At 38.1% G+C, this 23,799-nt stretch overlaps 1 protein-coding gene across 1 annotated transcript in view; it reads left to right on the plus strand.

The window, feature by feature from the left end:
- The window catches only part of LOC107667243 (ciliary neurotrophic factor receptor subunit alpha-like), a gene marked incomplete at its 3' end in the record, with an annotated part of 139,834 nt that overhangs the window by 76,058 nt on the left and 39,977 nt on the right, over window positions 1-23,799 (plus strand). The window contains exon 3 of the mRNA XM_016458865.1: window positions 19,976-20,209. Coding sequence (XP_016314351.1) covers window positions 19,976-20,209 — 234 coding nt within the window. The remainder of the gene's footprint in view (window positions 1-19,975; window positions 20,210-23,799) is intronic.

Genomic DNA, 23,799 nt, shown 5'->3' on the forward strand with positions numbered 1-23,799 from the left:
TAATCATGACATGACACATGTCATGAATATGAAGGAGGTTTTATGCATGTTTATGACAACTGTCATTAAGTGTGATTCGCTCAGTTATGTAATTTTTAATGCAAATATGACATTAGTTGACCTAACCCTACCCCTACCCTTACCCCTAACCATAGCCCATAACAAAGACATCTCAAACAATGTCATCTTTGCATTAAAAATTGCATAACTGAGCGAATGACACTTAATGATAGTTGTCATAAACATGCATAAAAAACCTTCATATTCATGACATGTGTCATGTCATGATTATGTAGGTGTCATGTCAGTCTTATGCAGACTCCTTCAAGTAAAGTGTAACCAAGAATGTTTTGTTCAATGAAAAGATTACATGGATGTTAAAGGTTCTTCATGGAACCATCATTGCCAATAAAGAACCTTTATTTTTAATGGGAAGCTTTGAAACGAAATGTATGATTACTTGCATCTTCACGGAAAAGCACTATTTGCACTATATTTAGTGCTATTACTTGCTTTGAAAAACTCTCTCCCTTGGTTAAGACTCAAATACAAACGAAGCATTTCCTGAGAACACGACAACACGGGCAAACCAAACACAACACCAGCAACCCAAAGGTTTAAGGGACCTAACAGGGATAAATCTTCACCTGGCGTAATACGAGTGTGGAGTGCACTGTATCCTGAAGTCCTGAGTGGATCTCATGTTCAGTGTTTCAGTGTTTGATTTCAGGTGATGGGGACTTATTATCTGAAACAGTGCAGGCTGGCTGCTTATCCTCTGGGGTGTATCGATCCAGCAAGCTCTCTGGGACAGCTAGACCATTCTATTCTTACTGATGCATTTACTCTATCTCCCTCTCTTCCTCCAGCCCCGCGCAGATCGTGCTTGTGCTTACTTCATCCTCCAGAGCATCATGTTACCAACATTGACTGTGGAAACCAGCAGTGTGACAGCTCTTACTGTCAAGTCCTGAAGAACAGTGCATGCATTACACTTCTTTTAAGAATGTCTTATTTTCGGAGTCAGTTTTTTTTATTAATGTGTTATTATAAATAAGGATTCATTAATTACATGATATGCTGATTAATTATTACCGGTACATGAATCTTTTATATCAGCTTTTGCTGAGAAATTAAAGATAATTCAAGAGCACCTGCTGCCTGTTCTTGGTAAAAGGGTTGCGCTGACTGCTGATTGGCAAAAACAAGGACATTTCTTATTTCAGAATGTCCATGTAGCTGATACTCTTTACCCCTGCTAATGCAGTCCTTGCACTTTAACTGTAACTAGCGGCAAACACATGTAACTTAGATTCATTAGCTACCTAACTATATCCCACTTAGCATAACATTTTCATATCTCCTATGAAAAATGAATTGCTTCTTAAAAATGCCCTGGTGTAAATTGTGCTTAACTCATAACAGATTCATGCAGTGAACGGCCTCGATAACAACAGACAGTAGAAAGTATAGAGTAAATTAAATCATTAAATAAAATCTAGTTAGATACTGTATATAAACAAAACAAAACAAAACTGCTTTATATCAGAAAAGATGGTAAACATGGTGTCTTGGACCATTTTTGTTTTACATGTCCAATTTTTACCATCTTTCTGAAGTTTATTTAAACTAATTGAATTAAGCTAGCTGTTTTGACTACTTTGTTTACTACATTTTGAGCAATTATGTATTTTACACTGATTATGTATTTTTCATCAGGTGGTAATTGAAATATAAACATGATATGTTAATGGTTGTGACATCAATGCCATGATTTCTGAATGGCCTGTATATGCAATTTAAAATAAAATAGACTGTGTGGACTTTGGAGGAGTTGTTACAATACTTGCATTAGTACAGTGCATACTTCAAATATAAATGTAGTCAGTCACCCCTGACAAAAAACTGCAGAAATGACTTCAGCAATAACTCAAGCTGTGCATCATGATGTGAATCATGCTGTGGTTTTGATTTCCTGAATTTTTAATGCACCTGCTAAGTTGAACAGTTTCAAAAAGTATTGACTCTTTTTGTTCCACTCATTCCGTCAGCGGATGGAAAACAAAGAAACAATACCTGTTCACTATTCATTTCAATATTCATTAATTATTAAAGGTGACACTGTACCAGCCATATTTGTAAGCAGATCAGACTGAAAGCAATTTCACTCTGCAGCTTTTGATGTGGACGCAAGCCTTTTTGACGAGAGAAATTTGTTTAGTTTCTTGGTGTGAATGCAGTTTTTTGAAACTCCGGCAAACTGCAACAAAGTCCAATTGAAAACAGTGCTATATAAAATCAGGGTGATTGTATTGCCTATAAATTGATGTGTAAATTCTTCTCATTTTGTTTAACGATCATATATATATATTTTTTATTTTTTTTTTTCCATTTAGTACTGGACTTCAGAAGCTACAAATACTTACATGTTTCCCAGAAGACAAAAAAAGTACAATTTACCCTGATTATCCAATTTAAAAAGTTTACACCCCCCGTTCAATTTATTCATTCATTAATTTATTTTATTTTATTGTATTTTATTTTAATTGGTTAATGGTTTTGATTTTTGTTCTGCATGTATGACTACCTTTTTTGTTTCTTTTTTTTTTTTACCTAAATGAAAGTCAGTTAACATATACAAATATAAATATACATATATAATTGCAGTAAGCTTATTTAAGATGCTGCAAAAATAAGTTGTTAATTTTTAGTTCAATATTTATTTTTTCTTATTTCTATATTTCTATATTTTAGTGAATTGAACTTTACAGAAAAGTTATAATTCAGTATTTTTGAAAACATGTCTGAATTAGATTTTTACTGTATTTTACTTAATCTTCTTAAATATATGATGCAACAGTGGCAGTATTTGGTTAAATGATAACCTGAAATTAGCACTTTTTTTGACAATTGAGAGCAAATACAGTATCATTAAAAAGCGAAATATCAGTTCTTAGCTCACAAAGCCATTGATAATGAGACATTTTCCTGTTATGTATTTCTCATGGCTACTGATCTCAGAGATTGTCTTTGGTGAGTACAGCTCACATTCTTCACATTTCTTCGACTGTATCCACAGCCCACTGATGCGAGTGCCATTGTGTGTGTGTGTGTGTGTGTGTGTGTGTGTGTGTGTGGGTCAGAAAAGCAAAGGGACAAAAACATGAATAACACAGTGCAGATGGCATCATATCCTTCTGAATTGTTACTTCCATGCAGTGGTGTACAGCTGACACTATTCATGACAGTCCTCACGATGATGATGCAAACGTACTGTAAAGACGGAAACAAACAATCAAACCAAGTGCGAAAATAGCTGAAGATACCCTGTGAGTGACTCTAACTGTTACTTCTGTTTTTCACACGTTTTCATTGCTTCCGTCTCTGCTGTTGACTCTCTATGAGCTCATTAAGCCGAACACATTAAATTAAGCATTTGTGATCCGTCTGGTGATACTTTCTATTTCTGCCCTTCATTAATCCTTCAAAAGATGTTGACGGTGACAAAAACATTCCCCAAATGACTTTGAGCTTTGCGCTCTGTTCCCCAAGTATATCATCGAATTAGTTACGAGAGACAGGCGCAACTCGATGCTGAACTTGATGAAAGTGCTAGACTTTCATTGTCTTATGATGCATTATTAAGAAAGAAATGCTATTTGTGGTCTGTTGAGGATAAAAGTGGACTCATTGGAGAATAAAATGTGGGTTGCAGCTTGCAGATTGTGCATGGAGTGTAAACGTGAGCGTTCTCGCAGAGTTGATTCTGAAAGTGTATGCAGGTGTGCTAATGTGTCAATGACACAATGCATTGTTTTGTTTTAATTGCCTCAATGTATTCAAAAATTTGCATACACGTTTTCTATTAAGAGCAAGTTTTAATTCAGAATGTCTATTTACACTAAGTACACCAACGTGTGATTAGGGTAGTCAACATTACAAAAGAAACGCTAAAACGCATGCCATTGTCTTTTTGACGCAATCGACCCGGGTTCGAATCCGCCTTTTGCCAAACTTTTTTTTTCTCCTTTTTCAAATCTCATATCACATCGGAAAGGCATTTATTTTCAATAAAGATGAAGGAAATAATCGAAAAGTTGAAAATAAAGTATTGGGTAGGGTTAGGGTAGGTTTAAGAAGGGCTTTATTGTCCCAATAAGGTGGCATCCATTTAATAATTTGAATTAAAATGATAATTTACACTCAATACAATACATGTACTACAATACTGAGGTGCAAATAATTGCCAGTGGGTAGTATAAATAGCAGAAAATCTTGCTATTTTAACATAGTGTAAATAGAATCTATAGCTCTTTGCACTTAGTGTAAATAGCCTCTATCTGTATGCCTTTTAATTCCAGTACTATAAATCAGCCTAAAGTTGTAATATTTGTAATAAGTACTTATCTTAAAAAATATTTTTTTTGTTATATTTTTGAAAATATTATAATTTGCAAATACACATATTCTAAGTGATATATTTAAACATTTACTCAATATATTTTTTAGAGTCATTACTTATAAACTTCTCTTCAATATTTATTTATCTATTGACTGATTGATTGGTTGATTGATTGATTTTTCTTTTTTGTGGACCATCAAACTTTTTTAAGAGTGTTTCGAGTGGCTCTTTTCAGCAGGGCAAGCCTGACCATATGCTGTAAACTTTCAAATTATTTATTTATTGTATTTTTTTTTATTGTTTTATATCATTATTATTATTAATATTATTATTAATATTATTATTATTATTATTATTACTATTATTATCAAACTCCTGAAGTTGGTTTCCTCAAGGTTTTGAGGTTTCTCAAAATCTGATTTTTTTAATTTATTTATTTTTAAACAGCCAGATATTCGTTCTCTATTCAACTAGTGCATCAGCATTAGCTGCCCCTATACCAGTCACTAAGGCATTCCCATTGAACTCATTTGACCCAAATTATGACAACAAAAGTATGCATGCCATCTGTTTCAGACTCCATTTGATGTATCATGCCCCATTCACTACACCCACAAGCATAGAAACTCAGAGTTGCTCATCAGATGCTGTGTTGATAGTTGTACAATACACCCTCACCATCTTTGTAACTCACTTTTTCTCACCACTTGCAGTTATAGGTGCGTTCTCCTCTAAAGACACTAAAGAGCAGTCCCCTTACCTCAACGTTTGTTTTTCATTTCCATCTAGCCATGCTAATACATCAAAGTGAAGCTGGCATTGTGTTTGCGTGAGGCCTAGCTTGAAAAGAGGGTATTGGCGTACACAAAGCAACAGAGAGCCTACATATGTCAAATGGCAAAGTCTGGGCATTAATCTTCACGCCTCCATCTGCACGCACTCTCAGAGAGGTGTGTTTGAGCAATTGGGTCAGGAAAGTCATGGTTGTTAGTATTAACCTTTGTTATCGGCTCTTGCCACTCTTACATCTCAGAGTTGCCAATATACAACTAATAGATTTTTCAGTGCGATGATACCTATGCAAAACTTGTTTTACAATGCACACTGCAATAGAAAAGCACAACTTTAGAGGTAGATAGCTGTCCTCCAGGCTGATAGATGATATGGCTTTTGCTAAGTATACTCAATTAGCAGCTTCTAAATGAGCCTTTGAAGGTCACAATTACATGTCAAGTGCATATTAATTTATTTTATGTTGTATTTATGGATGTCATCACAATTAATGAATGTTACTTGAATTATGCTCATCAGGAGATGTGCCATGCATAAAAAAAACATCCGTGTTGTTTAAACATGCCGTCATTCTGAGCCTCCACTCCTTGAGCTGCAATTTAGTATGGAAATAAAATATACTTTGAGATAAATTGTGCAAAGATAATCATGTTTTACTATCACCATGAATGCCACGACTGTATATGTAGTCATAATATTAGTGCAATTACTGTACATGATCTAATGTCTCTGTTTGCATGTGTGGCAGTGGCGGTAAATCTGCTGATAGATTGCCCTTTTAGATTCCAAGCTTCAGTTTGTGTGTGTGCTCGAGTTGTGCACGAAGAAGCAAACATTGGAGTGGAATGGTTGTTTCAAAAAACTAATGCTTGCAATAAGTTTTAATTTCCTGTGTGTTTTAGCAGCTGTCTGGTGGCCCTTAAAACAGAAGCTCAAAACGAAACTTAAAATGTAGTGATTACCCAAAAGAAGAGAGAAGTCAACTTAGACATTTCTGAAAATGTGAAGGACATTTCCCCCCATAAGGTTCTGATGCCCCTGGTGCATACTGTATCATAAAATGTGACTCTTGTGTTGCATATTGCCAGGGGTGTTCATTCTTGCTTCTCAAGGGTAGTGTTAATTTTGTCAGCCATTTTTAATTTAGTCTTAGTCTTAGTCTTTTAAATTAGTCTTAGACCTGTGTCAAATTTACTTTTAAGTTATCATATTTATTCAATCTTGTCCTGTTTTTGTTTAAACAAGTATTAGTCAACTACATGTCTGTGCGTTTTAGTCTAGTTTTAGGCCATGTCCACACGTACACGGGTAGTTTTTCCTTCTTCCATTAAAAAAAAAATCTCTGTCCACATGAAAACGCAAACGCATGCTATGAAGCACTGTCAAGAGCATGCCAAACCAAAAGGTGGCGATATAATCTCAACCGTTAAGCCATGTTGGCCAATCAGAAGCCTGAAAAAGTTTCCAGTAGGCGGAGATAACAGCGCAGGCTCTGACGTCACAAGCCAAAACTCTTGATATCTGGCAACCGCGCACATGAAAGCTTGCATAGCAGAGGCATGTACAGCAGTCCACGATAATATTTTGTCTCAAAGAGATTTTGATACAGTTTTTATTTTTTTAAATACATTTTAGTCTCATCTTTTATCGTCAGTGATATTGTATGTTGATATAATCGCAGTTATCGTTTATTAACCTTATTGTTGTCTTGTCATTGTCTCGTTTTAGTCATGGGGAAAAAGCTCGTCAACACATTTTTCGTCAGTTTTCCTTAATGAAATTAACACTACTGGAGGTCCACTGTCCTGTTGAATTAGGTCCAACCCCAATTAAACACTTGAACCAGCCAATCAATGATTCTTAGAATTAAATAGCATGCACTTTGTTGAATTTATAAAGTTATACCATACAACACTTCTTAATATTAGTAAAAACGATGTTGAAAAACAAGTTGAAACTAAACTCTGCAGGATGTTGCTCCTTCAGGTCCAAGATTGGACACCGCTTCACTTGGTCATCCTCGAATTTCTCCACTCTTGACACACAGAAAAGGCGATGTAAAGACTGTAATGTCCTCACATTCAGAACCCATCGAGATCAGAGCGGAAACATGAGGAACTCAAAACTCAGGGGAGCTAGTCATGTGTTACTGATGACGTGGTCAGACTTGCTGCAACGGTGGCTACAAGATCATGCAAGGTAACATTTAACACCAATGGAAGGTCAGCACAATCCATCACACATTCTGCCTCTACAACAGGAGTGTCAAACTCAGTTCCTGAAGGGCCACAGCCCTGCAGAGTTTAGATTCAACCCATATTATTAAATGCACCTGATCCATCTAATTAAGTCCTTCAGGCTTATTTGAAAACTACATGGTATGTGTCTTGGAACAGGGTTGGAACTAAACTCTGCAGGGCTATGAGTTTGACACCCCTGCTCTACAAAGACCTTACACCACTGGAAACACTTTCTGGAGTTATGTCCCTAGTAGCTGGAGGAACCACCCAAATGTTCTTTTCTTCAAACGGACCTGTTATTCCAGTGACACTCACGAACAGACCCTCCCTTCCCGGACAGATTATCCTAGAGTGTTATCCAAACAAGACTCGCACGTTGTTTTCCTCGCAAGTGGCAGTGTCTGGAGAGTAGCATGCCACCTGTTGGGAGCAAGAAGGGCCACTAAGTGAGGCAATCACGCTGGGATTACCCTGAGGTAACAAGAGAATTTGGATGAAGTCACGGCAGCTTTTGGTTGCCCTGCAGTGAGAGGCTCCAACCCAGGGTGTGAGTTTAGGTAGGGCTGTTAAGAGAAAGGAATGAGACAGATGGATACAACGGAGGAAAAGTAGACGGGAAAGGAGGTAGGAAAGATAAGGATGAAGCATAAAATGGTGTTATGAAAGGTTTTCTCATGGGGAATAATAGTGTAGAATACAAAGCAGGCTTGTCAGATAAGAGCCTATTGGCCTGCTAGAACGTGTACCCTTCGTAAACGAGAGCATCCCGTAGCAAACAGCTGCAGTGTCCTGTCTGCTATCAATCCACAAGCCCTGTTATCTCAACTGCTTGTCTCTCGAGAACCTGTAGTAGAGATGCTGTATGTGATGAAGGTATAAGGTTTTGATCAAGATGGCTTTGATTCAAAGATGAATTGTAAACTCACAATCAATCGACACCCTCAGATGTGAGAATACAACAGGTAATGCAATGTTGTCAAAACCAAAATACCCAGTACATGTATGAGCCAAGACCAAATATCAAGAAATTGGTACTAAATTTTAAGGACAGCAGTTCTGACAGCAAATTATTAATGGGGTCAACTATTAAAGTTATACTTTGCAAGAATTTTGCGTTGCAAATTCTCAGAGACGATTTTAGGAAGTGTGCTATTTTTTAGCATGCTAACAACCAAATAATAATTGGTATGCTGTGTGTATTCGGTAAGTGAACAAAACTAGATCTCTTCAATTATAATCAAACTTGCTCTTTATGCTGCAAACCTCCAATATTGCTGCATTTGCAGTGTAGACACGCTGTGAAACTGTCATCTTTAATTCCATTCCCAACTTCTACATCATCAAAGCAGTGCTTTTGTTACAAATTCAACCCTACAACAAAAATTCAAGACAATTACCATTTGATTTCAGATCACCTGCTCTGAACAATGTTAACCATTTTTTATGTGGTCTATGACACTGCGATAAAGGAGTTTGCTTATATTGCCCATTCACCATGCTCTTCTAAAGGAATGCATCTGATGGGTGTTTAATAAACATGACCCTAATTATACAGGTTGTCATTAAGACTGACTAGTGAATTAGCTGTTCACACAACCTAGAGACTACTCAGCTTTGAAAATGTTTAGTTTAGTCATCCCCTGTTGTTCCTTGTTTTATGGGTATATGTAGGAATATTATTGATTGCAGTTCACCAGAGGCCATTTTATCCGCTGGTCCAGAGAGATCTTGTAAACCTTGGTCAAAGTGATTTTTCTCATTAGAAGAATGATTTATCTTTCTTTCGGAGACATGCCTAGGCTTGACATGATGAATGATCTAAAAGTGCTACTCTGGCCGAGACACTGGCATCCTCTCAGAAATGCTTTGTGTTCCCTTCAGCATAGCAACATTTTAAAATCGGAGTACATGCTTTGCACCAATCATCAAATTCCAGTCGCAAGAATTTCACCTTTCGACATAAACACATCAGCATCTCAAAAGACCCTTTGCTTCGGGATTGATTGGGGAAAACGATAACAACGGCTGAGCAAATGGAGACAAATTACGCCAAGCATTGTTGGTGCTCTGAGTGACTGTCAAAACAGACGTAAAAAATGAACAGCAGGATTCTTTCTGACCCCTACCGGAGCTCGTTCCTTCCCTCTCCCTCCTGCTGCCACCCTGCGAGGGGAATGGGAACAGGGAAGGAGAGATTGTTGGTTTTAGGCCTCAGTGTACTTCCTGTAAACGATGGGAGTGCTTTGTAATGACATCCAGGTATGTTTGCTCTTCATTTTGCACAGCTCATCTGTGATCAGTGCTGGAGGACATGTGTGCCGGTGGAGATGTAGTAAGAGAGGGAGGCGTAGAGCAGGGAGATTTCCATCCCTCCTTCTGATGAGGACAGGGGGCCGCAGACACAGGCCTGCCACGGGATGTTTACATTCCACCAGCAAGGCCACGCAATTCCCTCATTCAAAGCAGAGCTGAGGTAGAGTGGTGGAATAAATGTGCAAGTAATCTGGGTATAACGGCATGTTTTCTCCGAGGGCCTGTGGCCAATGCAGCAGGTTCATGCCATCTACTTCATACTAAGAATGAATTAGAAACTAATTGCAGTGCTCTTGAAACTTGATTTTACAATCAGATTTTTTCTGCCACGCTTTATTTTTTTTCAGCCACATCAGTTGTTTGTCCAAGTATACAAATATTTATAAGCTAGAGGGTTTTATAGCATGCCTGTGGCACTGCAAGAAAGCCTCAGTGACTTACCTGAATACTCCAGAACACTGTCAGTTGATTTTTTTAATGCTTTTTTTGATCTGGCTTGTTACCAATGAACATTGCACTCATCCTTCAAATATAAATGAAACCAGGTTTGGAAACAGATATGTTTTAAGCTTTAAACTTACTGTACACTGTGCTTATTGAGTTGGATGGAATATTTTTTGGCTTGCAGGTAAACCCATCCCTTTGAAATCTTGCTACACTGCAGTGTTCAATGCATTTTTTGTTCTTCTTCTTCCAAAAGGCCAAGCCATGATCTTTACAGAAGTTATATTGGAGTTCCCTGACACAAAACAACGCAATGAAGCGACAAGAAATTAATCACATTTCTCAAGCTACGTCTGCAACAAATGGAATTTGCCATCTGCTTGCTTTTAGCGAGTTGCTGCAAAGCCTCATTGGTCCAAAATCCCGAACAAAGACAGCCCTGGAAAGACAGAATTTTTTTACTTCCCACTTGGAAAAATACAAAAGAACCTCACTTAACCCCTTCTCAAGCACCGCCCTATTTTGGACTTTTGGAAACGGATTGGGAAATCCATACATATTTTTAGCAAACCAAATGCATCCATTGGTCTTTTTTTTTTGCAAATGTTTTTTTTTTTTTTTTAATTTGTAAAACTTGTAAATTAAATGTTTGTTTGAGTTTGGTTGCTGGTAAACTTCCAACACATTCTAAGCTGGAAGAGTGGTAACTCAAATTTCATCTCGTCAACATGATGATCAGAAGTTGGGCATCATAACATAGCGACATCCTGGTAGATGTACACAGTTAATGATAAGCATACACTTTTTTAGCAAATGCAAATATATCCCTGAGGTTGTTTAGCCAAATATTGGCAGATACAGGTGTGTAAAACATGCCGAATGTGGAACAAATGCTGGTTGGTTACTGGAAAATATTAAATTTGCTAAGCTAAGAGTAGCTTTGCTATAGTTTGTTTCCTTGTACGTCATTTTTTCTAAACATTGGCACCTTCATCAGTCACTGGAATGCCTCTATGATAGGAAGTAGGTGAGGAGAGATATCCCACATCCAACTTTGAATGAAACGCAACATTACACATTAAGTATGTTCTAATTGGCTTTTGCATAAAAGCATAAATACCTGACACTGCAAACACCTGGTTGGTTGGGACACGGTGAAAGACTATACCAGCGCCCTGCATACTTCGCAATCACGATAATAACAGCATAGCATCAGCACCACCATGGTAACATTCTGTATGGACCAGTTGCTGGAATAGTCTGATGCTGCCAGAGCCATGCTCTAACAGTGTAGCTGAGATCCTGAGATACACAACCTACACACTTGATAAGCCATCTTACAACTTACGTGATTCCCGAAATTGCACCAAATCAATGACACGAGCACAGCGAGCCCAACTCCATACATCTACACAGCCTGTAAGCAGCAGCTCCACATGTGGAATGCCAAGGATGTATGTTACTGTGTATTAGCAAATGAAGAGAGGGGGTGCTATTGTTGTGGAGTGCATTTCTGCGATTAGGATCCAGTTCAATCAGGGTTGCCTTTGTGTATTAGGGATTTGGGTGGGAGTGGGATGGGATGGGGTGCTTTAATCTCCTCTGGTGCCGATTTGCATTGGAGCGTTGCCTCATGCTGCTCTCCATCACAAGGGGCTGTTGAGTTGTACATCCTGTTTCATCTCCTCTGGCAGGCTCCTCATGTATCTGGGGAAACAAGTTTTTATCAAAAGTTCCATTGTGCAATGAATTGGGAAAATAATAAGCCATTATTTAAAAATAAATCATAGAATGATGCAAGGAATCTGGTAATATGGCTATTTTAATGGTTTGAATCATTTTTCTATAAACACACACCTGCACAGGGCAGTATATTGCCCACATGATTATATCCTACTCAGTTTTCCTTCTGACTATTAAAGTTATTATATAAAGGTTATATAAAGATATATTATGTAAACTGTAAGAAATTAACTAATTTGTAAGGGAATTAATTATTATTATTTCATTCAGGTTTTGAGAGGACTCGGATCTGAAGATTCGAAGTCAACCTGATTAGAACGTTACAAATAAATCAGAGCTGTACAAAATGGAATCCATGGAACAGTTGAAGGATATTGTTAGACATGACACTAAGCAGAAAGATTGTGACCAATGCTCAAGAAGTAATTATAATAATAGACAGTTTTGGGAATTACAAAATTTTATTACAAAATAAATGTAACTGTAATCTGTTACAGTTACTGAGAAAAAAAAAGTGTAGTTAAATTACAATCGCGTATGAAAATGCTAACCATTAGAAAGGGGGTTAACATCTGAATATTTTCACACACTATTTATAGAATATTTGATTTCTTTCCCAAATGGCATCAACTGCTCTAAAATATGAGACACCAATGTTTCAAGAGTTTAGGACACAGAATAGGACACATGCTTATTAGATTACGGTTTTATTTCCTATTTGGGTTTATGTATATGCCTTTTTTAAGATTAACTGTTTTTTTTTTTGTTCAATGCATTCTTAGATTTCAGTGTTTCATAGTTATGCAAATATTTGATTCTAAAAACAGTATTACAGCTATTAAACGGTTTCTTGTTACGATTTTAAATCTGTATTTACCTCAGAATGATCTCAAAGTAAAAAAGAGGTGCTAAAGTCTGATTTTGTGGCCACTGTGCTTTAAAATTAAATTATTACAAGCTTAATTCAAGTGAAGAAGGATTTTGAAAGTCTGACAGTAATCAGTGTGGAGTACTACTGTAAGGTTAACCCTGTCTGCTTTAAATGTTTAAAAATGATTAACAGTTGAAAACATTTGTTAGAAATTTAGAAAAGTAATCAAAAAGCAATCGAATGTAATCAGTTACATTAATAAAGTAATTGAAATAGTTACACTACTTATTACATTTTAAATAGGGAAACTTGTAATCTGTAGCCTATTACAGTTCCAAAGTAACCTTCGCTGCACTGATTATAGACAATTCCTATAGTTTTATATTGCATTAACACATATTGACATCCCTGTATGCATTCATAATAATATTGTTTGTGGGCTGTTTATGATTTGTTCTCAAGAAATGCAACCATCAAAAATCATTTTATGATCTTTGTATGAAAATCAACTGGTGGACGTAAAGCAGCAATTTTACAATGACATTAAACATGGCTCCAGCAATAATTCTGTAAATTGTGGGCAAGGATCGAACACTGGCTTGAGCAATCCATCTCTAAATATAAATTGAATAATAATTCATTGTAGTTCATATGCTAAGCATACACCCATTAGGGGTTTTCTTAGGTCACAAGCTAAAGTGAACCTTGCAGAAAGTGTGTTGGTCTTCAGCTAAAGTCTTTGAAGCATGTGGTGCATCACAGGAGGTCTGGGAGGAGAGAGAATGAGGAACAGCGCCAGTGGCTACGAGTAAGCAAGCATCCCCACCGACAAGTGTAAAAAAATAAACCAAGTAGCCGAACACACATTCCCAACATAGAGCGTCTAAGCCCAGGAGCTCGATGATGAAGCTGTCTGATCCATGTAGTATCAATCTGATGCTTTCTAATCCTATTGACCTCTTTAGACTATGTAGCATTTCATGACCTTTGTTTGTGTGAAAATCCCTCTGTGTTACAATACAATATCAGCCAGGGAGGGAAAACTTCCATATGCCGCAGTTCTGCCCAGCCCACCCGCAGCCTGGAGGCATGGCTACTGTGCGATGAGTCCTTGTAAACTCTGGCAGCTTTGAGCGCATGCCAATGCCATGAAATCAAGGATGGAACCAAATATTCATAATTGAGGGAACCACATTTTAAGAATCAGTCACTGAAACACCTTTACTAATTGAACTTTTTGAATAATGGTGGTGTTGAGGTCTATTTTGATGCCATTTTAAGCAGGTTTGGAGCTGGTAAAGCTGGCTGGTGAGGTTTTGCTGGTTAAGTTAGTTAAGAATGCTCTTGGGACAGCAGCATACCAGCATCCCATACTGGGCACCAGTATCCCAAACATGACAGTATCGCTACCATAGGGTTTTCAGCAGGCAGTGCCTGGTATGAAACGTGTGGTTGCACTGTGCATTTTCACAAAGCAATTTTCTGAGATTGTGAATATTAAATTGTAAGTTTCATTCATTGCTGTAACCAGGGTTTGAAAATTAGTGAAGTCTGGGGTGGAGTTAAGCATTGTGGTGTAATAAGCCCTACAGTACAACTCATTAAACACTTAAATTATACCATATGTATTGCATCAAAATGTGTTAATACTTTACACAGGTTAGGGGTTGATCATTTTATCAGTTGTTTATTTTTCATGCAACGATGCATATTACTGTTATAGTTTTTATTAAGAACCATATAGATGATAACTTTGTCTAGTGCTCTTAAGAATGTTTTTAGCATGACTGTGAACATTTAACTACTATACTGAATGAAATTGCATAGACTTCTTCATGGCTAGTGTTTGCATATTTCATTTCATTCTGTAATCGACTTGTTATGTGTACTAGTGCTACTGTTATTGATAGCGTTGATAACATTTCTGACAGATAATATTATGAAGTTTATTTATTTATTTAATTTTTTTTTGCATTCGCCTGACCAAATGTGGTATCCAATTAGCAATAACCTGTCCATGGGCTTTTTTTATTACTGTCAGTTTAAGTGCCAGCGATGCAGTGTTGCCAGATATTGCTATGAAAACAAATAAACTGAAATTAGTTCAAATATATATATATATATATATATATATATATATATATATATATACTGCAACTTACCACTTTAATAACTTTCTAAAGTGTCAAATTATGTGGAATAATAGCGGCATCTGGCAACACAGCAGAGGCTGTGCCCGTGATCTCACTCACAACTAAATATGTACTCTACTGTCATGAACGGCCTTTTCTCAGAAAAGTTTGAAAACAAAGGACACTCAATTACACAGACAGCTTCTGTTTGCGCAGCCAATTAACTGCTTTGTGCTTTTGCCGCATGTTTCAGAAGGACAGCTGTTCCTCATCTAACCAGGACTGCTAGGTCTAGTCCATCCGGTCCTCTGTTGGCCGGTCTAGAATTCCCTCCACAAGCAACACTGCATATGTCCTGCTCATAAACCTTTAGCACTTCCATGTGGGTGTAAAGTCCCTCTCCTCTCATCTCTACTCGACTTGTTATGTGTACTAGTGCTACTGTTATTGATAGCGTTGATAACATTTCTGACAGATAATATTATGAAGTTTATTTATTTATTTAATTTTTTTTTGCATTCGCCTGACCAAATGTGGTATCCAATTAGCAATAACCTGTCCATGGGCTTTTTTTATTACTGTCAGTTTAAGTGCCAGCGATGCAGTGTTGCCAGATATTGCTATGAAAACAAATAAACTGAAATTAGTTCAAATATATATATATATATATATATATATATATATATATATATATACTGCAACTTACCACTTTAATAACTTTCTAAAGTGTCAAATTATGTGGAATAATAGCGGCATCTGGCAACACAGCAGAGGCTGTGCCCGTGATCTCACTCACAACTAAATATGTACTCTACTGTCATGAACGGCCTTTTCTCAGAAAAGTTTGAAAACAAAGGACACTCAATTACACAGACAGCTTCTGTTTGCGCAGCCAATTAACTGCTTTGTGCTTTTGCCGCATGTTTCAGAAGGACAGCTGTTCCTCATCTAACCAGGACTGCTAGGTCTAGTCCATCCGGTCCTCTGTTGGCCGGTCTAGAATTCCCTCCACAAGCAACACTGCATATGTCCTGCTCATAAACCTTTAGCACTTCCATGTGGGTGTAAAGTCCCTCTCCTCTCATCCCTACATGACGCCTCCGCTAACCTCTGCGTCCAGTTTACATCTACATTATCAAGTGTCAGTTTGACTACTTCTTTAAACTCCAACCATATTCCCCTTCCATCCTATACCTAATGGGACTTTCAAACTCATTGCCCTTGAAACTCTACGCATCCCACGTTCATAGCACATTTGCATGTGTTGTACGTTTTTTTTTGGCTTGTGGAATCAAAGATGATACCCTAATTTCCTGTCCTAAAGGTAATATTGAGTTGCGAAGCATTAGCTATGCCACCATGTGGTAACACTTGGAAAGAAAGCAAACCTAAAATCTGATATGGCCCTAAAAGTAGTACCTGCTAATTACATAATGGGAATTAGTTATTCTGAGCTATCGAAAGGTAGCAGATACAAGCAATTGTTCCTGGGCTTTGTTGTGTTGTGCCAATGCGCCAGCGTTTACGCACCCTATCGCCGCCTGCCCACCGCCTCAACAGATAAGCAGGCAGGAAACAAGAAATGGATTTATTTGATGCTCCGTAGCAACACGGTCTGGCAAAAGTGGGCCGACAAGTGAGAGACAACCCCTTAATGAGAATCCTCAAAGGGAACAAGGCAGAGGGCAAAGCAATGACTCCCGTGCTAAAGATATTTGGAGAGGAGATATTTCACAGGCTTACACAACTGAGATTCCCCACAAAGAACTCTCTTCAGAGGGTTTCTCTCTAAAAAAACAAAAAAGCTCTATAAAACGGGCTTTTGAGAAGTTCAGCCTCAATCAAGACGTTTAACCTCCTTGCAATTATTATTTTTTTGATATCTAACATGTGTTTGAGAATGATAATTATGTTTGGTCAATGGACACAATTAAATTGGTTCAAAGAAATGATAGTGTGTAGGGGGAGTTGTGTTGAATACAAAACAGTACGATTGCATGCAATGCACTACATGTTAGTTTAAAGCAAAGAGAATATAATTACCCTTACGTTTAAAGTAGAAAATAATATATAGAATGATAATCAGGATGATGAAATCAACAGACATTCAAGTTAGTTCGCAGTACAAGGTGACCTGAGATTTTTCTTTGAGCTAAAATGAACACAGAACTTATTCAAAAATATATTCTATTCCCATTCTGTCATTTTGGAATGATAGATCACATTATAAAAAATGTCCTGTTTGGATTCTAAGGCATAAGTTTTTGGTTGCTTAGCAGACATCAAATTAACTTATAGGATAGAGGATGTTTCCCTGTATCAACACTGTTCCTATCTCAAAGATATTAATATCATTTTTTACAATTTTGTCATTGCTTATAAGCTTATAGGTTATTATCTGAAAATATATAAGCAAGCAACATATAAGCATGTTTGCTTTTGCTTTAAGCAGAAAATGTGCAGCCAAATTTATAACTGCATGTCATGTTATCTGAACTGAACCAGTCCTAATGGGCATTTCTTTGACAGTCGCCACCGTCGCCATCCTCCTCTTTTGAACGCAACAGCCTTTCGCTTTCTATTCTACTGAACACTGTGGTATCACAGGCTTTGACATTGGAGTAAATGTAAAATTAATGGATCTGGTTTGCCCAGAGCGTGTGGATTAAGCTACAGGGGTAGTTAGTCAGGTCAGTGGAAGAAAGAGAAATTGCTTTTTCCGACCTCAGTGCATTTTGGGAGTCACGACGGCGTAATGAAAGTCAAAGAAGAGCATTGATGTGTTCTCCGAGTTTTGTTTGTTTGCCTGTTTGTGCATTCTGAACCTACTTTTTTCTTATGTTTCTTTCATTGTTGCAGCTGTCGCATGACAGCGGACATCTATAGGGCATTGCTCATAGTTGCGACATGAAGAAATATATTTTCGTTTGATGTCAAAGCCCATAACGACACGCCTTGGGGTGTAAAAAAGATTCTGTAAGAAAACAACCACATCTTCCTTTTTCCTGTGAAAAACAGAGTAATGACTGAACTGATTGTAAGTAGAAAAATAAACAGCCCTGATATTTTCTCATCACAGAAAGCAAATTGTATTCGATATTTGACTTGATATTCGTAGCCAGTTCATCTATAGATTTTTTTTTTCCTCACACAATCTCATATAATCCAATGTGACAGAAACAAGCTTTTAAGAGAACCTTGTTCTCTTCGCATTCTGTCACACGCTGCCTTCAAGTCATGAAGAAATGATCACGTTTGAGACGAGCGCACATGTACACCACCAAAATGTCCTAAATAGCAGTGGGAAACACTGGATTATCTTTGAGCCCGGGGTTTTGTAGGAGTGGGAGTGGTGACGACTGAAGGAACGGCTGAATCAGAGTTAGGGCCCAAAAAAAGGTCTTGAGACATTATCTTGAACACCACATTTTTTTGTGTTATGTGCAAAACACAGCAAAAGATGCGACACGCAGACACAAAGATCAAAGATGTTCATCTAGAGCAAGGTTCCTCAAATCTTCCCCTGGAGGGCCAATGCGCTGCAGAGTTTAGCTCCAACCCTGATCAAACTCCCCTACCTATGATTTTCTAATGATCCTGAAGACATTGATTAGCATGCTCAGGTGTGTTTGATTAGGGTTAGAGCTAAACTCTCCAGGAAAGTGGATCTCGTGCATGGGCCAGATTTGAGGATCCCTGATCTACAGCATGTTTATATAGCAAAACAACTATGGAAAACAGAAATGCAGTCTGTATTGGTCTTAAAAGTATGTTGCACAGCTCAACAGTGTGAGCATTCCACTCGCATTTACAAATAAAAGTAGATGTGTGCAAACAAAAATTCCTGGGAGGTCTATAAAAAGTCTTAAATGGTCTAAAATAGTCTAAAAGGTCTTAATATTTTATTACGTTGTAAATTTGGGATGGAATAAAAGGAATCATGAAACAGCCTATAATGTGATTATTAAACTTAAAAAGGAGCCTGGTCTCATGAAAATGCATATCAACAGCACAATTTTTTATTTAACTTTTTTTTTAAACTGACTTTGGTGTGCATGCCTTCCATACTGTTTGACGTGCATATAATATGCATTTTGGCATACATATAATATGCACCTACCCCACATCCCTAAACCTACCAATTGCACAGAGCTGATCCTCCCTATACGCAAAATATGCAAGCTGCGTAGGGCCCCCGAAACACCAGAGGACCCCCTTGCTCTCAAAGAAAATTTAATTTTAGTTTTGTTTTTGAATTTGGCCAGCGGTTATGAAAACATGAATGATCGCCCTTTCTACGCAAAAATCAGTCAAATCATGTAATGTGAATGTCGTACAGTCTCTTGCTCGAGAGTAAAAAAAACGAGTTGAAAGCGCACCGAGCTGCAGAAGAGATATTGTTTCTCAAGCGCTTTCCGCGAGCGCGATTCGAGACGGAGTGAAACACGGACAAATGCGTTTCATTCATTCGTTCATAACCACTCATACCCCACTCCACCGCCGACACAGTTTTGCGTAGGGCCCCAAGAAGTCTAGGATCGGCACTGCAATTGCGTATCATATGCACATTTCTGTGTCCATTTCTTGCGTATGGTACACCAAACAGAAACAGAAAACCGTGCCATTGAAATGCACTTTTATGAGATCGGGTTAGGTTTTAGAGCATTTATGATGATTAAGTTGTACGAGTAGTGCATATTTTTCTCCCTGGTGTTTTAGAATGAGCAGCCAGCAATTGTAAAGCATAGACGTTTCAAAGTAAGAGTCCCTTTGTTTTTCATGCTTGTTTCTATTTAAAAGTCCCACATTATGCTTCTCTCGCTCTCTCTCTTCTGGTTATTGTTGGTATTTCGGTTACACAATAAACCAACAAAACTCTCTTCTGTCCTGGACAAGAATGTCTTATTGTATGCTTTAGGAAAGACAAAAACGCATTATTTGATACTTTTTCACTCCGCCTCAAAAGCAGCTGAATTTTTCACCTTAGGAAAAAAATAAGTGTTGTAATTGAATTCGATTATCTGTTATGTTTCCTCAGGTGCCAGGATTCAGTATGAAAGGATAGGAAGTGATGTCACTATGCAGTGCGGCTCTCTGGACAACGACGCCTCGGTAACATGGAAGGTGAACGGTACGGACGTGAAGGCCCGTCGGCGGGAAGAAGGACCACGGCTCATCCTGATGGAAGTGAACATGAGTAGCAATGGCCTGTACAGCTGCTTCCAGAACCCCGATGGCCAGCGCCGCGACCAGATCAATCTTCGCGTCGGAAGTAAGTAGTGTGTGTTTATCCCGCTTTCCTCTTCCTCGTATTCACTACATCCTTCCCAGAACTCGGAATAACCCTGCACAGTGTTTACCCCGACACTTATTTTTCTAAACAAGCACTGCACTCGTTTCCGCCACTTGCTGCCCGGTCATCTCTTACAGGCCGGTGACCTCTTGTTTGGATGTCTCATCTGTGTATTTGAAGAGTCTAATTATTAACAACAAACGTCATTGTTTGACCCTGACCGCTCCTCGGTTCTCCTCGGGCCCCTGATCCCAAGCCTTGTCTTCTCCAGCAAACAGCTGCTTCTATCTGTGTGGGAGGCACTGGGGTGCAAGTTTTATGTCTTATCTATTTGTCAACTGGATTAATTTGTCATGCTAGATCTTTTTTTATGAGGACATACAACACGATGGGAGAGGAGATGGTAAACGTCCAGATGTGCGCAATACAACAGGGTCCCCCTGGCTTCTGAGTGGCCCCCAAAAAACAATTCAATCACAAAAAGTTTGAGCATTCAAAATAAGTCAATTGTAAATCAGACAGCAGTCGAATACTGCAATGAGACTGTACTACTGGTACTGTAGAAAGACTGCTATCGTTACCAGGGCTCAGAAATAAGAGTTTTTGGCCAGTTTACAAATCAGTTACGCACCCTTTCAGGCCTGTGTTGACACTGACATTGACACTTAAAATCTTACATTTGTTGTTCTTAAATATACATAAATACATACATATTTATTTATTTATTTATTTTCCCATTGTTGTTTGGTTTAATTTTGTTTGGTTAAATGTTTTCCAAAACTATACAAAGTATGATTTTTTTTTTTTCCGGAACTGTATACATTTCTTTTTTTGTTGTTGGAACTGTATAATTTTCAGCTTTATTATTATTATTATTATTAGTATTGTTATTATTATTATTATTATTATTATTATTATTATTATTGTTGTTGTTGTTGCTGCTATTATTATTATATTGGAATATTTTTGGAATTCCAGTATTTATTTATTTATTTATTTATCTATGTAAAGAAAAGTTTTTGTAAAGAAAACCTAATGTTTTGATCTCTGATTACATTTTATTATTTTAGTATAAACTTGGTACTGAATACCAAAAATAAATAAAATAAATAAATAAATAAATACAATTAAATATTAAAAATGTCAAATATCTGATATAGCTGCATATTAAACATCAAATGTCTTCTGCACTGCATGAACATGCATAACAAAGGTGGGCGACGTGGTTTATGTGATCTTACCCTTAAATGATTTCCCTCAACTCTCTGATAACCCCAAAGCTAAATTATGTACTGCTACACTGCAAAGCACCGTAATCAATATTATGTGACAAGATGCTAACCGTAACGCCGCCTGACAGCAATTTCATTGACTAATCAAATTAGACGAATGAAGGGAAAAGTGGAGATGAGTCCTCTTTTGAGAACATGACGAGGAATGTGCTTCATCGCTCGTCTCTGCATGCTTCCACGGCTCCCGAAAATAACTTGTACGAAATGTAAGTGAGATCACATGATTACTAAAAATGGTCTAGTTCATCTAAAGGAAATTCATTTTACAAGCTTTAATAATGCATGGTTTCAAGAGCATGCAGATTTTCTTGGCAAAAACTACAGCAAATTTCCACTTTGTTTCTTTTATTCTGTCTCTGCCAGCTAAATGTCTTTAATATCTTGATTGTTTCTCGTAAGATAAAATAGAGAGCAAATTAAAGGGATAGGGATAGTCGTTCCAAGCCAGAATCACTTTCACACAGGGTTGAAAAGATGCGATGGTGAGTAAATGATGACAGAATTTACATCTCTTTAAGACATTAATCCTACACGTCTCCTCTGTTTACTTCTGTAATTAACATCTGTTCCAGGTGATCTAAACACAAGTGATCAGTCAAGACAGATTGCCATTTACACCTAAATGCATCTCCTGTGACCTCCGATTTCGTGACTACTTACTTCATCTACTACATCAGTGATGTCGATGAAGCACAAAAAGTTTAAAAAGTCAGCACAGTTTAGCAGATGGTCCCATTTTAGAATCTTTTAACCAAGCGAAGGTGAGAACAGTATTTCATTGTGTAACTTTGCTGCACATAAATCTGATTGTGAGCTTAGCCTGACGGGCTGGTGGCCCTGTGGTCGCAGTTTCTCTCTCACAGCGGCTGGGTCACGGGCAAGCCAGCTCAGCTAACAAGATAAGTTCTGCAGCTAAGTGCCTGAATGAGAATGGCATGGTCCCAATCCCACAGACAGGGAGAGGCCCCTCTGCAAGTACGTCAAATGCTCTGCCTATCTGTGACAGGAACGCTTGCCAGGAATTAGAGGGGAAAAAAATCGGGTCTGGCCATTTACAGGGATTCCTGTAGTTCCTCTAAACAGTCTTTAGTGGTCTGTCATAACCAAAACAGCTTGTAGGTCAACTTTCACAGACAAACCATAGGAAATAAGTTATGGTTTCCTTGATAATTATGATGGTTTTGTTTGTGCCCACGGATGATTCAAGATAGCAGGATCCAGTTGCAGTGAACGTCTTTGTTTCTTTCTGGTATTTCTTCAGCATTGTACTAGGTAGCCTCACTCCCGGTGAAATCCTAATGGTTCCAGTGTATAAATACCAACTATGTTCTCAATGTCCATGCATTTCTGGTTTCAGTGTGGACTGGTAGCTGGAAACAGGAAATTTTAAGGAATTCTAAGAAGAGTGAAGAGGAGTCAAATCAGTAAACATCGCAAACTGGACTCAAACCTATTTCACCCACACAAGCACCATGGCTCAACTTCTCAAGCGTATCTGCATTATCGTGACTTAATTGAGTTTCCAAAAGGCCCCTGGATTCATCTTTGTGGGCATCTTACCCACAAATAGCAAGACCGGCTTGTCTTTGTCAATTACTTGGAAATGGAAATAGAAATAGCGACAAATCTTTACGTCTGTATTATGACCAGTGCTGGGTAAAATGTAATCCATTACTGATTCCAAATTACATGACAAGAATTGTAGTTAGTAACACAATCTGTTACATTATAAAGTTTAGATAATATAATCAGACTACTTTTAGATTACTTTTGACCTCACTTGTTTATCATATTTATTTAAAAATACAAAGAGAAAAAATATATACAGTATATACATATATATGAACTGTATATATATATATAGTAACGAACATGATGGCTACTTATAGCAAACAAGGAGGGTCACATGACATGAACAAACCAATGGGATGGAGGGCCAGGCCCGTGAAGAGGAACAGGCCAAGCGGGCAGCCATGGCAGAGCAGGCAGAGCGGGCAGCCATGGCGGAGCAGGCAGAGCAGGGAGACATGGTGGAGCAGACAGACCAGGGAGCCATGGCGGAGCAGACAGAGCAGGGAGCCATGGCGGAGCAGACAGAGCAGGGAGCCATGGCGGTGCAGGCAGATCAGGGAGCCATGGCGGAGCAGACAGAGCAGGGAGCCATGGCGGAGCAGACAGAGCAGGGAGCCATGGCGGAGCAGACAGAGCAGGGAGCCATGGCGGAGCAGACAGAGCAGGGAGCCATGGCGGAGCAGACAGAGCAGGGAGCCATGGCGG

The sequence above is a fragment of the Sinocyclocheilus anshuiensis genome, unplaced genomic scaffold, assembly GCF_001515605.1.
Source record: "Sinocyclocheilus anshuiensis isolate Anshui unplaced genomic scaffold, SAMN03320099.WGS_v1.1 scaffold952, whole genome shotgun sequence".
In the NCBI taxonomy this organism is placed as follows: domain Eukaryota; kingdom Metazoa; phylum Chordata; class Actinopteri; order Cypriniformes; family Cyprinidae; genus Sinocyclocheilus; species Sinocyclocheilus anshuiensis.